At 39.8% G+C, this 18865-nt stretch overlaps 1 protein-coding gene across 2 annotated transcripts in view; it reads left to right on the top strand.

The window, feature by feature from the left end:
• The window catches only part of LOC126162804 (broad-complex core protein isoforms 1/2/3/4/5-like), a 75428-nt gene continuing 56563 nt past the window's right edge, over positions 1-18865 (top strand). The window contains exon 1 of one of the 2 annotated variants that reach the window (XM_049919543.1): positions 1-119. Coding sequence is in view for 1 of the 2 variants with exons in the window: in XM_049919542.1 (XP_049775499.1) it covers positions 6218-6256 (39 nt within the window). In the remaining variant the exon portion in view is untranslated. Of the gene's footprint in view, positions 120-3770; positions 6257-18865 lie in introns of those variants that run through there. The other variant, XM_049919542.1, reaches the window with a different exon arrangement.

Here is an 18865-nt window from a genome sequence, read left to right as displayed (position 1 = left end):
CACAAATTGTGATTGGTTGCGAGTGTCACTAGGATTTGAACAAGTTTGTGTGACAGGTTGCCAACTTTGTTCCACATAATTAACAGATTTTCACGAAAAAAACATTTTACGAATAGCAGGTAAGGAAATGGCTATGAACATCAGTAATTGTAACTTTTACATCAAGATCAGAATCAAAGCGTGGCTGAGACTGACCCTAGTATTTATATTGGATCTGTCAGTGCCTTTGAGCCAGTGATTAAACAGCATGTCTACTGCTGATTTATTTATGTTTACACAAGAATGTCAAGTTTTGTCTGTATGAGTGTAATGTGTATGTTCTAAATCTGGGAACTCGTTAGCGACATATACTGAACAAACGACTGAGAATTTATGTAAAAAATGCAAAGAAGCTGAGTACATGTTTATCACGATTTATTGTAGGATGCGTAAAATCATGATTGTATTTTGTATTGCATATTAAAACGGGCACACTTATTGGCTCGCACAGGGTGCCCTTAAGTAAAGGATAAACAATTGTTTCCGTACGACACAGGAAGGAAACACTGTAGACTGTTATTTTGACGAAAGAAATAAATATACGTATTTCTCAGTTTTTGCGCTTCTATGTCGTTGCCCATATGTATTAACCTAGAAAAATCATATTACCCATTAATGGTTAATATGTTATCATCTTATTAGATATAACTTGTAAAAGTAACACCATTCAGTTTCTCGTTGTATCGTGCTCTTGCATTGTGCTGTGAGTCTGATACTTGTAATGTGAATCATTTTGCCTCTGTCAGGACGAGATTCGGGATACGAAGACTATGGCTGTTCAATACGGGGAGAAAATTAAAACGCCTGAAGCCATCCCTTTTGCATTTAATTTACGAACCGGTCCATGTGACCAACGTAAATTGGGAGGAATCCAGTCTCGTGTGCAGTCATAACAGGAGCCACTATTAAATAACCAGTGTTCGTAGATCTCTAGTTTGCGCACTAACCTTTTGTCATCAGCCGACGACTTACGAATATAAGACTGCTTTGTAACTTTCCTTGAAGGGGACGTTTTATCTCACATGTGCACCAAAAAACCGACGTAACACATCACACACAAGACATACAGGGCTACTCCAATAAAATAGCTGGAACTGTGTAATCTAATAGCACAGTTAGTTCATTAAACCATCTAGTTCCATTCTGAAACAAGCATCAATTTATAAAACATTACGAAATCTTTTAAATTATGGGATTTTTTTATTTTTTGTAGTGTTTCAAGGTACTTACAGTAAGGTGAAATAGATAATCTACTGAATGACAATATTCCCTCATGTTCATTGTTACATGTTTTTACTAGAAATCAGCCTTCCCTTTCAGGCATCAATTTATGCTGTCGATTTTTGTGTGACAGTGCAAAGTGATGGATTTGAAGAGAGATTTTATCCATTAGAATTGGTTTGCAAAAGCCTAAAACTGTAGAGACAATGGTCTGAACGATGCATTTCCGAAGATAAGTCCCATATTTTGTTGTGGCATTTATACATTATGTTTACAATGTGTGAGTTACTGTAATATTCTGGTACCGGTGTGTGTATATATATATATATAGACACACACACACACACACGGAGAATTGTTAGGTCGGGGCTTTGGTGTGATGGGTGCTGTAGTTTTTACCATGTGGGTGACTGTAGTGTCATGGGAATAGGGGAAGTAAATGAGACTCATCAGTGGTTTTGTAGTACAGGTAGGAAGATACTAGAACAGGAGGGGACAAGTGCCATCCTTCAGGCTGAGTTAGACAAGGCCAGGGGAGATCTTGACAGGTTAAAGAGGTAGAAGGGTAAAGAGAGGTGGGAAGTGGCAACAGGCAACAGGAGGAACAGGCCTAGAACTTTGTCTGACAGCTTCGTGGTGAATGTGGAAAATAGATTTGACCTATTGCTTCAGTTAGAAACTGGTGAGCCTCAAGCAGTTGCAGGTGTAGACAGGGCACAACAAACTTTCATCAGCAAATTGAAAAGTAAGAAAGTAGGGAAATCAGTAAAGAGAAAGAACGTGTTGTTAAGTAGTTCCCATGGAAGAGGTGTTGGCCAACTTTTGCAGGATGAACTAAGATCTGAATACCAGGTCACCAAATTGTTTTAAACCTAGTGCTGGTCTGGAGCAGGTGACAGAGGATTTAGGATCACTTTGCAAAGATTTCACTAAGGAAGACACCATGGTTATAGTGGGCGGGGCAGGTAATAGTATTGACAGAGATCCTGGGTACAGTGCAGAGTGTGACCTGGCAAAGATAGCATCAGCATCGAAGCATACTAGTATTGAGTTTGTATTTGTTCTTGGGCGCCATGACTGACCTCATTTGAACTCTTCTGTCAAGAGAGTTAATTTGGAGTTGGAATCGTTGCTTATGTTGGGTACAGGGTCAGGTTCCTGTTGATTCTCTCAATAGGTGGGATTATACTAGTCATGGCCTTCACTTCAACAGGAAGGAGAAGGGTAAACTGGCTGGCAAAATAGCAGGAAAGTTAAAGGGGGGAGGCACTGTCACGAGTGACAAAATACTAGTGCTTATAGTGTACAGAAAAGACCCTTTTTTATGGTAGCGAGGACAGAAAGAAACCAAATTTTAAGAGACGTTAGGACTGAGACAAACCTTCAGTTTGAGAAAGAAACCAAAAAAACATAATTCTAGCTTATTACATCAGCATAAACAGCCATTGGTTAAGAATTTTCAACAGTCAGCAGATATTTTAACTCCACCCAATTTTAACTCAGTCAATGTGAAATGTCAGCTATCTTTATTGCATCAAAATATTCGAAGACTGAGAAATAAAATTAATGAATTAATTATCTGTATAGATCAATTAGAGTCCTTAAAGCCAGCTGACATAATCTGCCTCTTTGAACCTCATGTGACCACTGGTATAGAACTTTTAAATGTTACAGGGTTTAGGTTAGCATCTCACTTTTGTAGATCAGAAATGGAGAAAGGAGGAGTTGCCACACTCATCAGGAACTGTCATAAATTTAAGAAGAAAGACATTCATAAATTTTCCCTAGAACAGCATATGGAAGAATGAGATTTTCACTCTGCAGCGGAGTGTGCACTGATATGAAACTTCCTGGCAGATTAAAACTGTGTGCCCGACCGAGACTCGATCTCGGGACCTTTGCCTTCGCGGGCAAGTGCTCTACCATCTGAGCTACCGAAGCATGACTCACGCCCGGTACTCACAGCTTTACTTCTGCCAGTACCTCGTCTCCTACCTTCCAAACTTTACAGAAGCTCTCCTGCGAACCTTGCAGAACTAGCACTCCTGAAAGAAAATTATATTACAAAACCAATAGTCAATGGGGAAATACGGAAGCGTCCGATCCAACCCGTCGGCTTTGACCCATGACGTCTCAAATATGGCGGAAACGACCATAAACGATAATTCCAATATGGCGGATATAAAAACGTTGCATACGTATCACAAAGACGAAAACACATAGAAAAACAACACACACAAAGGTTTCACAAGAACAATCTGCTAACATTGATAGCAAACAAAGATAATAATAAACAAGTGGTACTCAAGGCCAGGCAGGGGGGGGGGGTTGCGCCCGCCCCCCCCCCCCCCCCCCCCCCCCCCCCGCCAAAAAAAAAACTCCCAACCTAACCTCGTATTCAGGGCTACGCTACAGATCAATGTGTAGGTCAATCAAAAGATAAAAAAAAGAAAAAAACAATATTGATTCATTAGACATAATGAGTAGCGACAAAACATATAGACCATAAAGATTGAACAATCTAATGGCAAACTGATAAAAGCCTCATAGACGACGTTAAAACAAAAAGTACAGTAAAAAGGTAAACTATATATTACAGGCCCTAAAACTCCTACTAAGGTAACGTCAACGAGGCAACATCTACAAACACGCCACACTCACAAACCAAACTCCGCGCCGTAATGACGTCACACACCACAACACCCTTACGTCACGGGTCAAAGCCGACGCGTGAGATCGGATGTTTCTGTTGACCCGTCAATGGCCTCTCAGACCATAATATGCAGTTCCTTCTGTTAAATGTTAATACTGAACAGGATATAAAATCTGTTAAATCAGAGCTCAAGAGGGTAATCAATAAGCCAAAAATTGATTATTTTAGGACACTCCTTGGAGACATTCACTGGACTGATGTTTACAGTGCTCATGGTATGAATGAAAAATATAACACTTTTGCTAATAAAGTGCTTACCTTATTTGAACACTTGTTTTCCCCAAAAACTTACCAGGGTTAGAGCAAAGTCTACAAAGAAGCCATGGATTACTCAAGGAATAGAGTTATCTTGTAAAACAAAAATAAAACTCTTATCTGTCAATCCGAAACAGTTCCGATGTTGATGGTATAGCGCATTACAAGAAATACTGCAAAATATTAAAGACTGTAATACGGACATCAAAGCAAATATATTACAAGGAAAAGATAGTCATATCAGACAAAATAAAGACAATACGGGATATAGCGAAGGAGGAGACCGGTAGAACCAGACATGAAGAGGAGCAAATAGCATTGAGAGTAAATGATACATTGGTGACAGATTTGTATAGTGTTGCAAAACTTCTTAACAAACATTTCATAACTGTTACTGAAGTGATGGAGTTGTCAGGTTCTGTAGATGCTGCTATGGAATACCTCAGACCAGACATTTCAAGTAACCTCCGTAATATGAATTTCACCCTCACTACCCCAGCAGAAATAATGTCCATCATAAAATCTTTAAAATCAAAAACATGTAGTGGGTATGATGAAATATCAACAAAGCTAATTAAAGAAGAGTTAAGTAACATATTAAGCTATCTGTGTAACCAGTCATTTATCAGCGGAATATTTCCTGAATGGTTAAAATATGCTGAAGTTGAGCTACTGTTTAAGAAGGGAGATAAAGAAATAGCATCAAATTTCTGTCCAATTTCACTTTTGCCAGCATTCTCAAAAATTTTAGAAAAAGTAATGTACAATCTGCTTTATAACCATCTTATCTCAAATAACATACTGTCAAAGAAGCGGTTCGGATTTCTAAAGGGTTCTGATATTGAGAAGGCTATCCAAACTTAGTGTGAAAATGTGCTTAATTCATTAGTCAAAAAATTGCAGGCAACTGGTATATTTTGTTATCTGTCAAAGGCATTTGACTGTGTAAATCACAATATCCTTTTAAGTAAATTAGAATATTATAGTGGAACAGGAAATGCTGCAAAATGGTTCAAATCTTATATATCTGGCAGGAAACAAAGGGTGTTGTTAGGAAAGAGACATGTATCAAGCTATCAGGCATCATCCAACTGGGAACTAATTACATGTGGGGGTCCCACAAGGTTCCATTTTAGGGCCTTTACTTTGTCGTGTGTGTATAACAATGACCTTTCATCAGTAACATTACCAGATGCCAAGTTGGTTTTGTTTGCCGATGATACAAACGCAATAAATAACAAATCAAGTGTAGTCTTAGAAAGATCAGCTAATAAAATATTTGTGGACATTAATCATTGGTTCCTAGCCAATTCCTTGTCACTAAACTTTGAAAAAAACACACTACATGCAGTTCAGAACTTGTAAGGGGTGTCCCACAAGTAAATGCCTAACATAAGATGACAAGCAGATGAAGAAGTGTACAGTGTTAAATTCTTGGGATTACAGCTTGATAATAAATTCAACTGGGAAAAGCATACCACAGAAATGCTGAAGCGTCTTAACAAATCTCTATTTGCAATGCGAATTATGTCAGACATTGGGGATATAAAAATGAAAAAGCTGGCATACTATGCTTACTTTATTCCATAATGTCATATGGGATTATTTTTTGGGGTAATTCATCAAGCCAAGTTCAAGTTTTCTGGACACTATGTGGTGTGAACTCAAGAACATCCTGCAGAATCATGTTTAGGGAGCTAGGGTTACTAACTACTGCTTCCCAATATATTTATTCTTTAATGAAATTCGTCATTAAAAATATATCACTTTTTCAAACCAACAGCTCAATTCATGGAATCAATACTAGAAATAAGAATAATCTTGACAAGGATTTAATGTCACTTAGTCTTGTACAAAAAGGTGTGCATTGTTCAGGAACACACATTTTCAATAACTTGCCAGCAGCCATAAAAAGCTTAACAACCAATGAAATTCAGTTTAAGAGAAGCCAAAAGGATTTATTGGTGACCAACTCCTTCTACTCCATTGATGAATTTCTCAGTAGAACCAACTGATTTGTATGTGTGTGTAAGTACAATCCAACTTCTGCACCACTTCAGTGCAATAATGTGTTCATTGTAAATAAGTATTATAGTAGTTGTATTACTCGTTTATAGCCTTATAAATAAATTTTAAAAAATTATTTTAAATTCAGTGCATTAGTATTTGTTTTCATATAGTGTTCATTAAAAAATGACGATCATTCCACTTGGGAGCTGTGGAATGGTACATTAGCTTATTTGTTTGAGTTGTAAATATTTGTCATGTATTGTTGTTTTTCTGACATGTTCTACATCCTTGAGGACCTCCTCACTACGGGTCAATTGGAATGAAAGTAAATCTAATCTAACACACACACACTGCAAACCTCACATGCAAATGGCATTATGCATGGAAATCCGCTTGAGAATAAACATTATTTCCTGAAATAAATAGTACGGGTAATAAATAAAAGAAAATCGTGGCTGGCTGCAGCAAGTGTTATTTTGTAATGAACAAATCCATTCAAAGATATAGAACAGATGCTCTGGGTACTGTATTATCAATTAAACTGTTTAATGTCAAATCTCTCAGATACCTGTGCTTTAAATTCTCATCTTAAAAGTGCAGAAGTAGCTGTGGATCAACCTCTTTTTTTAAGAAATCACACTCCAAGGGTGCTGCTTAAGTTGGGAGAAGGGGCAAGGAATTTTGATGCACTGTCAACTTACTGATGGGCGGAAAGAGTAATATAATGACAAACAGAACATCATTTGTTGGAGCACAGTCTCAGAATAACAAAGTAAAATAATAGAGTCTCAAAGTGATGTGTTGCTTACATTTGTTTTACATACTGGGTCAATCGTCAGTCAATAATGCTAAAAACCCATAGCTTTTGTACAATGTTTTTCTATTACTGGATACACAGACTACAGCCCCTAGAGCAACGGAAAACGATTTTGAAATTTTCCTGGACAGGAAATAACACATACTATGTCATCCTCATAAGAAATATGGACACTACTGTATTTTAATCCTGCATCGATTTGTTAGTGCAAGATGCTTACACTTTCAAAACTTAGAACATTGTGCTATTAATAAAACCTTTCCCTAGAAGCATACCCTACTTTCCACCATTTAGTGGCAAAATTATATACAAAAAAGTAATAGTACTGTGGGTTGTCATAAAATGAGAAACTGAGGAAAGAAAATGGACTCACAAATACAATAACATGCAATTCAAAGATAGAAGCAGGTTAAAAGAAAATCCATAAAAACTAGAAAATTGTATAAATGACATTTTTCATTTGTTGGAAGCTACAGCAAAATTTCATTAAGGCAGGTGTAGCACCCAATGTAAAGACAGCACAATGTGGTGTCCCGCAAAAGAGAAGACAGAAGAACAATACGAAAATTAAGAAGTCATCCAGCCTGGATGAGTTACCAGCCTCAATTCTGAAGGCATGCTTAACCAGCATTCAATTTATTATTTATTTATTTGTCAATAGCCCATTTATTGCAGTGGTGTCAGAAACAAAACAGAAATAATATGTACAAAAATATTAACAAAATAGGATATGATAAGGCGAGTGTAGAGCAGAAGGTTCTCTGTGGCCTAAGTAAAGCAACCATTCCAGCATTTTCGTTAGAAACAGGGGGAAACCACAGAAAACTCAAGTCAAGGTGGCCAGATGGAGGGTAAACCCCAGGCTCCCCGAATGCACATCCAATATGTTAAGACTGCAGCACCCACCTTGCTTGGTACACGATTGAAAGGGGAATCCCAAAATACATCATCTACATTGTGAGTACAACATGCACAATAAATAAATCAATGAACAAGAAACTTTGAAAATAAAAACACTACTGAAAAGTGAAAACAGATAACAAATTACATTGCAGAAAAGACCAACGTGCCTAATAAGCAAATCGTTTAACTTTGATATAAAACACCTCTTAAAGAAGTAATGCATACGAGCACATTATGTAGCACTGCTAAAAAGTATAATGCACGAACACTTGAAAACCTTCAGACACTAAAACCATCGCAATTAGGCGAACACCAGTATGCACGGACTCCACAGTATATGGGGATGACCATATACGAGGTGCATTCAAGTTCTAAGGCCTCCGATTTTTTTTCTAATTAACTATCAAGGGCAACGTATGAGTGGCCAAGTAAGTGGTCCCGACAGATGGGATACCAGTTACTTTGGAATAAGGCTGGGCATCTCGGACATATTCTGAGTCGTGGTCACCTTTGTGCTCATACGGCAAAGACTACCAAATCCACCGGTTAGTCCCTCAGCCGTTAGGGGTAAAACCCAATGGGACTCGGGGCAAGTAAGGCTAGCAACCTGCTTCCCTGGTACTTTAAATATGATGCTGGCAACAATCAGAGCAAAATGCCTCGGACCTTTGGAGGTGACGGAGTCCCACCTCTAATGACAAACCAGGGACTCCTAAGATACGACTTGGCAAACAAATGGTAATGAGATGGGGAGCTATTAATATCAATGGGGGCTACTCTGGGAAGAAGGTAGAGCTGGCAGAGGCTGCAAGTAAGATGGGGCTGGACGTTTTAGCTGTTAGTGACATTCAGGTAAGGGGTGAGAAAGAAGAGGAAGTGGGAGAATACAAGGTCTACCTGTCAGGAGTCAAAGCAGGAATAGCACAATGGGGTGTAGGGCTTTACATCAAGAAAGAAATGGAACCCAGCGTAGTTGCAATAAGGTATGTAAACGAACGACTGATGTGGATAGATTTGACAGTGTCTGGCAAGAAAATTAGGATTGTGTCAGTATATTCGCATTGTGAAGGTACAGATCAAGATAAGATGGATAGTTTTTATGAGGCACTCAGTGATGTAGTTGTTAGAGTAAAGGACAAGGACAGTGTTCTGCTCATGGGTGATTTTAACGCCAGGATTGGAAATCGAACAGAAGGGTATGAAAAGGTTATGGGTAAATTTGGAGAGGATATGGAGGCCAACAGGAACGGGAAACAACTCTTGGATTTCTGTGCCAGTATGGGCTTAGTAATAACAAACTCCTTTTTTAAACATAAGAACATTCACCGGTATACTTGGGAAGGCAGGGGAACCAGATCTGTTATTGACTATATAATAACAGATCAGGAATTCAGGAAGGCTGTGAGGGACACACGTGTATTCAGGGGATTCTTTGATGACACTGATCATTATTTAATCTGCAGTGAAATTGGGATTGTGAGGCCGAAAGTGCAGGAGGTCAGGTCCATATGTAGGAGGACAAGAGTGGAGAAACTTCAGGATAAGGAAATCAGGCACAAGTACATAACAGCGATCTCAGAAAGGTACCAGTTAGTTGAATGTAGTCAATTACAGTCATTGGAAAAGGAATGGACAAGGTACAGGGACACAGTACTAGAAGTGGCTAAAGAATGTCTTGGAACAGTAGTGTGTAAAAGTAGGATGAAGCAAACAGCTTGGTGGAATGATACAGTCAAGGCAGCCTGTAAAAGGAAAAAGAAGGCGTATCAAAAATGGCTACATACCAGAACCCAGGTAGACAGAGAAAGTTATGTTGAAGAAAGAAACAAAGCCAAACAGATAATTGCAGCATCCAAGAAGAAATCATGGGAAAACTTTGGAAACAGGTTGGAGACTATGGGTCAAGCTGCTGGAAAACCATTCTGGAGTGTAATTAGCAGTCTTCGAAAGGAAGGTAAGAAGGAAATGACAAGTATTTTGGACAGGTCAGGAAAACTGCTGGTGAATCCTGTGGATGCCTTGGGCAGATGGAGGGAATATTTTGAAGAGTTGCTCAATGTAGGTGAAAATGCGATCAGTAATGTTTCAGATTTCGAGGTAGAATGGGATAGGAATGATGATGGAAATAGGATCACATTTGAGGAAGTGGAAAAAATGGTCAATAGATTGCAGTGCAATAAAGCGGCTGGGGTGGATGAAATTAAGTCGGAACTCATCAAATACAGTGGAATGTCAGGTCTTAAATGGCTACACAGGATAATTGGAATGGCCTGGGAGTTGGGACAGGTTCCATCAGACTGGACAAAAGCAGTAATCACACCAATCTTTAAACATGGAAACAGAAAAGATTGTAACAACTACAGAGGTATCTCTTTAATCAGCGTTGTGGGTAAAATCTTCTCAGGTATTGTTGAAAGGAAAGTGCGAGTATTAGTTGAGGAACAATTGGATGAAAATCAGTGTGGGTTTAGGCCTCTTAGAGGTTGTCAGGACCAGATCTTTAGCTTACGGCAAATAATGGAGAAGTGTTATGAGTGGAACAGGGAATTGTATCTATGCTTTATAGATCCAGAAAAGGCATATGACCGGGTTCCTAGGAGGAAGTTATTGTCTGTTCTACAAGATTATGGAATAGGAGGCAAACTTTTGCAAGCAATTAAAGGTCTTTACATGGATAGTCAGGCAGCAGTTAGAGTTGACGGTAAATTGAGTTCATGGTACAGAGTAGTTTCAGGGGTAAGACAAGGCTGCAACCTGTCTCCACTGTTGTTCATATTATTTATGGATCATATGTTGAAAACAATAGACTGGCTGGGTGAGATTAAGATATGTGAACACAAAATAAGCAGTCTTGCATATGCGGATGACTTAGTTGTGATGGCAGATTCGATTGAAAGTTTGCAAAGTAATATTTCAGAGCTAGATCAGAAATGTAAGGACTATGGTATGAAGATTAGCATCTCCAAAATGAAAGTAATGTCAGTGGGAAAGAAATATAAACGGATTGAGTGCCAAATAGGAGGAACTAAGTTAGAACAGGTGGACGGTTTCAAGTACTTAGGATGCATATTCTCACAGGATGGCAACATAGTGAAAGAACTGGAAGCGAGGTGTAGCAAAGCTAATGCAGTGAGCACTCAGCTACGATCTACTCTCTTCTGCAAGAAGGAAGTCAGTACCAAGACTAAGTTATCTGTGCACCATTCAATCTTTCGACCAACTTTGTTGTATGGGAGCGAAAGCTGGGTGGATTCAGGTTACCTTATCAACAAGGTTGAGGTTACAGATATGAAAGTAGCTAGGATGATTGCAGGTACTAGTAGATGGGAACAATGGCAGGAGGGTGTCCACAAGAAATCAAAGAAAAACTGGGAATGAACTCTATAGATGTAGCAGTCAGGGCGAACAGGCTTAGATGGTGGGGTCATGTTACACGCATGGGAGAAGCAAGGTTACCCAAAAGACCCATGGGTTCAGCAGTAGAGGGTAGGAGGAGTCGGGGCAGACCGAGGAGAAGGTACCTGGATTCGGTTAAGAATGATTTTGAAGTAATAGGTTTAACATCAGAAGAGGGACCAATGTTAGCACTGAATAGGGGATCATGGAGGAACTGTATAAGGGGGGCTATGCTCCAGACTGAACGCTGAAAGGCACAATCAGTCTTAAATGATGATGATGATGATGATGAACTACTCACCCAAAATCGTTGAAACTGGCGTTACTTCTCGACGTAATCGCCCTGCAGACGTACACATTTTTCACAACGCTGACGCCATGATTCCATGGCAGCAGCGAAGTCGTCTTTAGGAGTCTGTTTTGACCACTGGAAAATCACTGAGGCAATAGCAGCACGGCTGGTGAATGTGCGGCCATGGAGAGTGCCTTTCATTGTTGGAAAAAGCCAAAAGTCACTAGGAGCCAGGTCAGGTGAGTAGGGAGCATGAGGAATGACTTCAAAGTTGTTATCACGAAGAAACTGTTGCGTAACGTTAGCTCGATGTGCGGGTGCATTGTCTTGGTGAAACAGCACACATGCAGCCCTTCCTGGACGTTTTTGTTGCAGTGCAGAAAGGAATTTGTTCTTCAAAACATTTTCGTAGGGTGCACCTGTTGCTGTAGTGCCCTTTGGAACACAATGGGTAAGGATTACGCCCTCGCTGTCCCAGAACATGGACACCATCATTTTTTCAGCACTGGCGGTTACCTGAAATTTTTTTGGTGGTGGTGAATCTGTGTGCTTCCATTGAGCTGACTGGTGCTTTGTTTCTGGATTGAAAAATGGCATCCACGTCTCATCCATTGTCACAACCGACAAAAACAAAGTCCCATTCATGCTGTCGTTGCGCGTCAACATTGCTTGGCAACATGCCACATGGGTAGCCATGTGGTCGTCCGTCAGCATTCGTGGCACCCACCTGGATGACACTTTTCGCATTTTCAGGTCGTCATGCAGGATTGTGTGCACAGAACCCACAGCAATGCCAACTCTGGAGGCGATCTGTTCAACAGTCATTCGGCGATTCCCCAAAACAATTCTCTCCACTTTCTCGATCATGTCGTCAGACCGGCTTGTGCAACCCCGAGGTTGTTTCGGTTTGTTGTCACACGATGGTCTGCCTTCATTAAACTGTCGCACCCACGAACGCACTTTTGACACATCCATAACTTCATCACCACATGTCTCCTTCAACTGTCGATGAATTTCAATTGGTTTCACACCACGCAAATTAAGAAAACGAATGATTGCACGCTGTTCAAGTAAGGAAAACGTCGCCATTTTAAGTATTTAAAACAGTTCTCATTCTCGCCGCTGGCAGTAAAATTCCATCTGCCATACGGTGCTGCCATCTCTGGGACATATTGACAATGAACGTGGTCTCATTTTAAAACAATGCGCATGTTTCTATCTCCTTCCAGTCCGGAGAAAAAAAATCGGAGGCCTTAGAACTTGAATGCACCTCATATAACAAGTTAATGGGCAAAAACATATTTAATATGAAACCAGAAATTTTAAAAACAAGGCTACAGCAGGTTCTGTGGGAAGTGCTACTATTCAATAGAAGAACTCATAGAGGATGAAACGATTATTTGATTAAGGGGTAATTAAGTGTTGTATTTTATTGTATGTATATATAATAAAATTGTATTATTATTATTATGCTGTTTGTTAACATCGGCTGTTCTTTGCTTATGGCGAAATTTTAGCGCAGTTTGACATGTCTGCTGTGGCTGAATTAAATGTTCATAGATTATGTTCGTTATGAGACAAATAAACTAAAATTCACAATTCTTCTCGGCAGAAGTGTATTACACTGCATCTGAAATAGAAGAAACCCTAGTAACGCTATTGTTGTTGTGGTCTTCAGTCCTGAGACTGGTTTGATGCAGCTCTCCATGCTACTCTATCCTGTGCAAGCTTCTTCATCTCCCAGTACCTACTGCAACCTACATCCTTCTGAATCTGCTTAGTGTATTCATCCTTGGTCTCCCCCTATGATTTTTACCCTCCACGCTGCCCTCCAATACTAAATTGGTGATCCCTTGATGCCTCAGAACATGTCCTACCAACCGATCCCTTCTTCTGGTCAAGTTGTGCCACAAACTTCTCTTCTCCCCAATCCTATTCAATACTTCCTCATTAGTTATGTGATCTACCCATCTAATCTTCAGCATTCTCCTGTAGCACCACATTTCGAAAGCTTTTACTCTCTTCTTGTCCAAATTATTTACCGTCCATGTTTCACTTCCATACACGGCTACACTCCATACAAATACTTTCAGAAATGACTTCCTGACACTTAAATCTATACTCGAAGTTAACAAATTTCTCTTCTTCAGAAACGCTTTCCTTGCCATTGCCAGTCTACATTTTATATCCTCTCTACTTCGTCTACGCTATAAGCTCACATATTCATTTACATCATAAAAACACTTCTCAATAAGAAATGATTTTGACTCTGATCTGAAAGCTGTTTCTGCCTGCAACTTCTTTAGGTATGTTGGCAGTGCATTATAAAGAGTGGCACCAAAGTGGCTCACATGCCTTTGAGTATGGGCTGTTCTGATTTGTTCTATATGTAAGGACCACATTTGCAAGTATTATAACTGTGGCAATCGGATTCGTTTAGCAGTTCATCAAGTCTAGCTTTTGTCATCAATACACATTTGTGTATGTACAAGGAGGGTACAGTAAACTTTTTTTAAACAGGGGCTTGCAGTGGGCCTTAGCCAGGTTATGTGAGAAGATTCAGAGAGTCCTTTTCTGTAATGTAAAACTTTCATTTAATCAACTATAAGTTGTATTCCAGAGAACTATTCATTAGCTACGAGACTCTTAAGTAACTAAAATAGGCCACTCTAGTATCATATGAGGAGCAAACTTTAGAAATAATTCTCAGAGTGAAACATGCAGGGCTGAGTCTCTAGGAGATATTAGTTACATGGTCTTTCCAGCTTAAATCTTTGTCAAAATACATTCCTAAAAGTTTTGTGCTTCATACCCTTTCTAACTCATTTATGCCCTGTACCAAACAGAGAGCATTTTGATTCAGCTTCCCAAATTGTGTATAATTTGTTTTCTTCTTCCCTTTTGGCACTGAAGCATGTATGCATGGAATTGAAGACTTTATCGGTTGTAGTAGACAGAGATTCCTTAATATCACCCACTATTACGCTAGTATCGTCTGCAAACCACATGATCTTGGCTGCCGTTTCTGAGATATGTGTGTCATTTATATAAATAAGGAACAGAAAAAGGCCTAACACACTACCCTGAGGTAGAAATCAAATGATGGAATGTAACAATATTATGAAAAGTAAAGTTGTTACTCACCATATAGTGGACATGGTGAGTCGTAGATAGGCACAACAAAAAGACTGTCACAAATAAAGCTTCCAGACATTAAGTTCTTCGTCAATAATAGGCCACACACACACACACACACACACACACACACACACACACACACAGATGCAGTCTCAGGCAGCTGAAACCACAGCCATGATTGAATTTGAGAGTGGGACAAAAGGTGAGGCCTTTGGAAAGGACAGATATTTCTGGGGCTAAGTCTTCTGGAGGAAAGGTTCATGATTGTGTCACGGGTCTGTTTAGAATCTAGATTCTTTGTAGTGGTGGGAGTGAGTTTTGGAAGGTGGGCTAAGTGTAGTAGGTCTGCAAGACAGGGTTTGTCAGCTATAGGGGGACATGGGGGAGGTTTGAAGGTTGTTGTAGAGGTGGTGGACAGTGGGACTGGGATCTGGCTAGGTATAAGGAAACTATTCTGTATTGATGCACATGGAAGGAGCAAGGATCCACGGTGCTGGAAAAATTGTGAAAAATTACATAAATAACGTAGAATTAAGTCCAAAAATTTTTTCCAAAAATACACCTAAATACGTGTGAAAATTCACGAAAAGGATGAAATGGATGCAAAAGGGGGAAACAAGAAGAAATCTCTCTCCCAGGGGACACCACCTTATCGTAGGCACCTTCAGTGAGGAGCGGGAGGGTTTGTGTGCCTCGATGAAGCGCTGAGATATATTCCAGCAGTAGTGTAGCTACTGGCAGGGTCGCCCAAGCTGGTCTCGACTGAGGAGGCAGACAAAGTGTGTCCTGCAACACAGGGCAGGGGATGGCGGGGGGGGGGGTCTCTGTAGGCATAGGAAAGCCAACCTCCTTAGGGGAGTAAACCCTAAAGAAATCCAGGTCCTCCAAGATGGGGGTTGGCCATGGGGCCAATAACCCCACACTGTAAAACTGACATATTACAGAACCTCAACAAAAGCCTCAGATGATGGATGCATGACATGGATGCATGACAAAAAACACGACCTCGGCAAAGAAAAATGACAAGAGATTTGGTAATAGTAACATGGAACGCACAAACAGTGTTGAAACCTGAAGAAATAGCTGATGAGATCATGAAGTACAACATTGTAGTGCTACAAGAAATAAGATGACAAGGACAGATAGATTCTCTGCTGTATAGTGGACCAGACAGAACAGGACAAGCCAGAACGGGATTCATAATAACAAAGGAGGTTGGTAACAGTGTTTTTGAATTTGAAACCATAAACGAAAGACTTAGCAGACTGAGAGTGAAAGTGAAATTCAGAAATATAACGATAATAACAGCACACACACCAACAGAGGAAGCAGAAGAAGAAACAAAGGAAAAGTTTTATGAAGACTAGAAAGTGCATGAAGTAAAGTACAAAAGTATGATCTGTTCTTAGTTATGGGAGATTTTAATGCGCAGGTTGGGCAAAGTGAATATGGAAGGGTATCTGGGAGATACACATTTCATGAAGAAAGTAATGAGAATGGAGAAATGTTATGTCAGCTTGCTGCTAAAAATAATCTAATCATCAGGAACATATGTTTCCCACATAAAAGAATACTTCTTATAGCATGGAAATCAAATGTAAGTGGAATAGTCCATCAAATAGACCATGTGTTAGTAAAGGCATGACATGCCACGTCAGTTATCGATGTGAGGAATTGTAGGGTCCCTAACTATGATTCAGACCACTGTGCTGTAAAAGCTTTAGTGAGAGAGAACCTATCTCTAACACCTATACCTGGAATGGAGAAAATTACAATCTGAGTCACAGAAAACTGAATGACTCAGAAGTTGTGAAAGCATACCAAGTAAAAGTCAAGAGATGCACTGACTCCCAGCAAGTAAACAATGGGAATCCGAGAGAGACGGACTGAGAGCCAGAAAGCAGTGAAAGAAGCAGCAAAAGACATAGTCAGGATGAGAAGAAATGAGTGGTTTGATGATGAATGCAGGCGAGTAATAGAACGTAAAAAATGCAGCGAGACTGAGAATGATACAGAGAGAAACAAGAAGAAATGTGGAGGTGTACATAGAATTAAGATCCAGTGCCCAAAGAATATGCAAGAAACAAAAAAAGGAATGGCTGAAATCAAAGTTTAAAGAGATAGAAGAATTAAAGAAACAGAATGAAACGAAGAAATTCTATCATGCCGTGGGAAAGATGAGAAAAAATTTTCAACCCAAACAAAATGCATGCAAAAACAGAAATGGCGAGATAATAGATGGGAAAAAAAATATTACCGAGCGGGGTGGCGCAGTGGTTAGACACTGGACTCGCATTCGGGAGGACAACGGTTCAATCCCGCGTCCGGCCATCCTGATTTAGGTTTTCCGTGATTTCCCTAAATCACTCCAGGCAAATGCCGGGATGGTTCCTCTGAAAGGGCACGGCCGACTTCCTTCCCAATCCTTCCCTAATCCGATGAGACCGATGACCACGCTGTCTGGTCTCCTTCCCCAAACCAACCAACCAACCAACAAAAAATATTGCAGAGATGGGCAGAATACTTTGAAGATATGCTCAACAAAAACTCAGATCAGGCCCCAAGAGGTACACAGGAACAGGAAGAGAACACAGAGATAAGAGAAATTGAAAGAGATGAGGCACAAAACCCAACAATGCTGTAAGTGGTAACAGTGATAAATAAACTAAAAAAATACTGTGCACCTGGTGAAGATAGGACTGTGTTAGAAGTAATAAAATCAGGGGGGCAACTTCTAAGACATGAAATATTTAAACTAATAAAGAACATATGGGTAAATGAAAGCATGCTGGAGGAGTGGAATACTGGAATAATATGCCCAATATATAAGAAAGGAGAAAAGCTCAATTGTGAAAACTATAGAGATTTTCTCTGGAGTACTGAACGGAAGAATAAAGAAGTGCACCGAAAATATACTCAGAGAATACCAATGTGGATTCCGACCAAACAGAGGTACATCTGACCAGTTGTTAGTTGTTGGACAAATAAAGGAAAAATTTTATGAATATGATATAGATCTTCTCTTCCTGTTCGTGGCTTTCGATAGTATTAATAGACCAACATTGTATAAAGAGCTGAAAGAATTGGGCATCTGTGATAAACTGAGAAAGTTAATTGAGCTAACAATGAAGAATACAAAAGTAAAAGTGAATAACAGAATGACCATGCAGTTGGACTTTGAGGATGGAGTGAAACAGGGTGATAGCCTCTGCTGCATAGTATCATACAAAAAATAGATACAAGAGGAACAATAATGACAACGTCCAACCAGATATGCAGTTGATACTGCCATGGTGACAAGGGATGTAACATCGCTTAAAGAAATATATGGACAAATGGAAGCAGAAGGAACAAGAATTGGACTTACTGTAAATGAAAGCAAGACAAAATATTTGCTTATGTCCAATTCTGAACCTAGAAGAACACCACAGAACCTGAAGAACTCTGATAAATGCTTCATAGCTGACAGATGCTTCCATTATTTAGGTGTCCTAACCTATGATAATAGTATGACACAATGTATTAGAGAAAGGATACAAGCAGGAAGCAAAGCCTGTTATGCAAACCTAACGATACTCAAGAACTCTCTAATTACAAGAAGAACTAAACTGAGAGTATACTATTCCTTTGTGCGACCTGTTGCCACATATGGATCAGAAGTATGGACAATGACAGAAGCAGACAGTAACAGCCTTAGAGCATTTGAAAGGAAAACCTTATGAAAAATCTATGGGCCTGTGAAAGAGGCAGATGGTTGGAGTGTGATGATGATGATGTTTGGTTTGTGGGGCGCTCAACTACGTGGTTATCAGCGCCCGGTGGTTGGAGTGTGAGATACAACCATGAAATACAAGGGAAAGATATAGTGAAATTTATCAAATCACAAAGAATACATTGGTTAGGACATATGGAGAGGATGCCTGAAGACAGGATGCCCAAATGAATAATGAAGGCCAGACTGTATTCCACCAGAAGGGAGGGCAGACTAAGAGCTAGATGGATGGCTGACGTTGCCAAGACGGGGATCCATGGATGGAATAATAAATCTGAGAACAGAGTGATATGGAGGAAGATTGTTGAG

The sequence above is a fragment of the Schistocerca cancellata genome, chromosome 2, assembly GCF_023864275.1.
Source record: "Schistocerca cancellata isolate TAMUIC-IGC-003103 chromosome 2, iqSchCanc2.1, whole genome shotgun sequence".
Taxonomy (NCBI): Eukaryota; Metazoa; Arthropoda; class Insecta; order Orthoptera; family Acrididae; genus Schistocerca; species Schistocerca cancellata.
The sequence above is the reverse complement of the archived record's forward strand: the minus strand, read 5'-3'. Positions and strand labels throughout refer to the sequence as shown.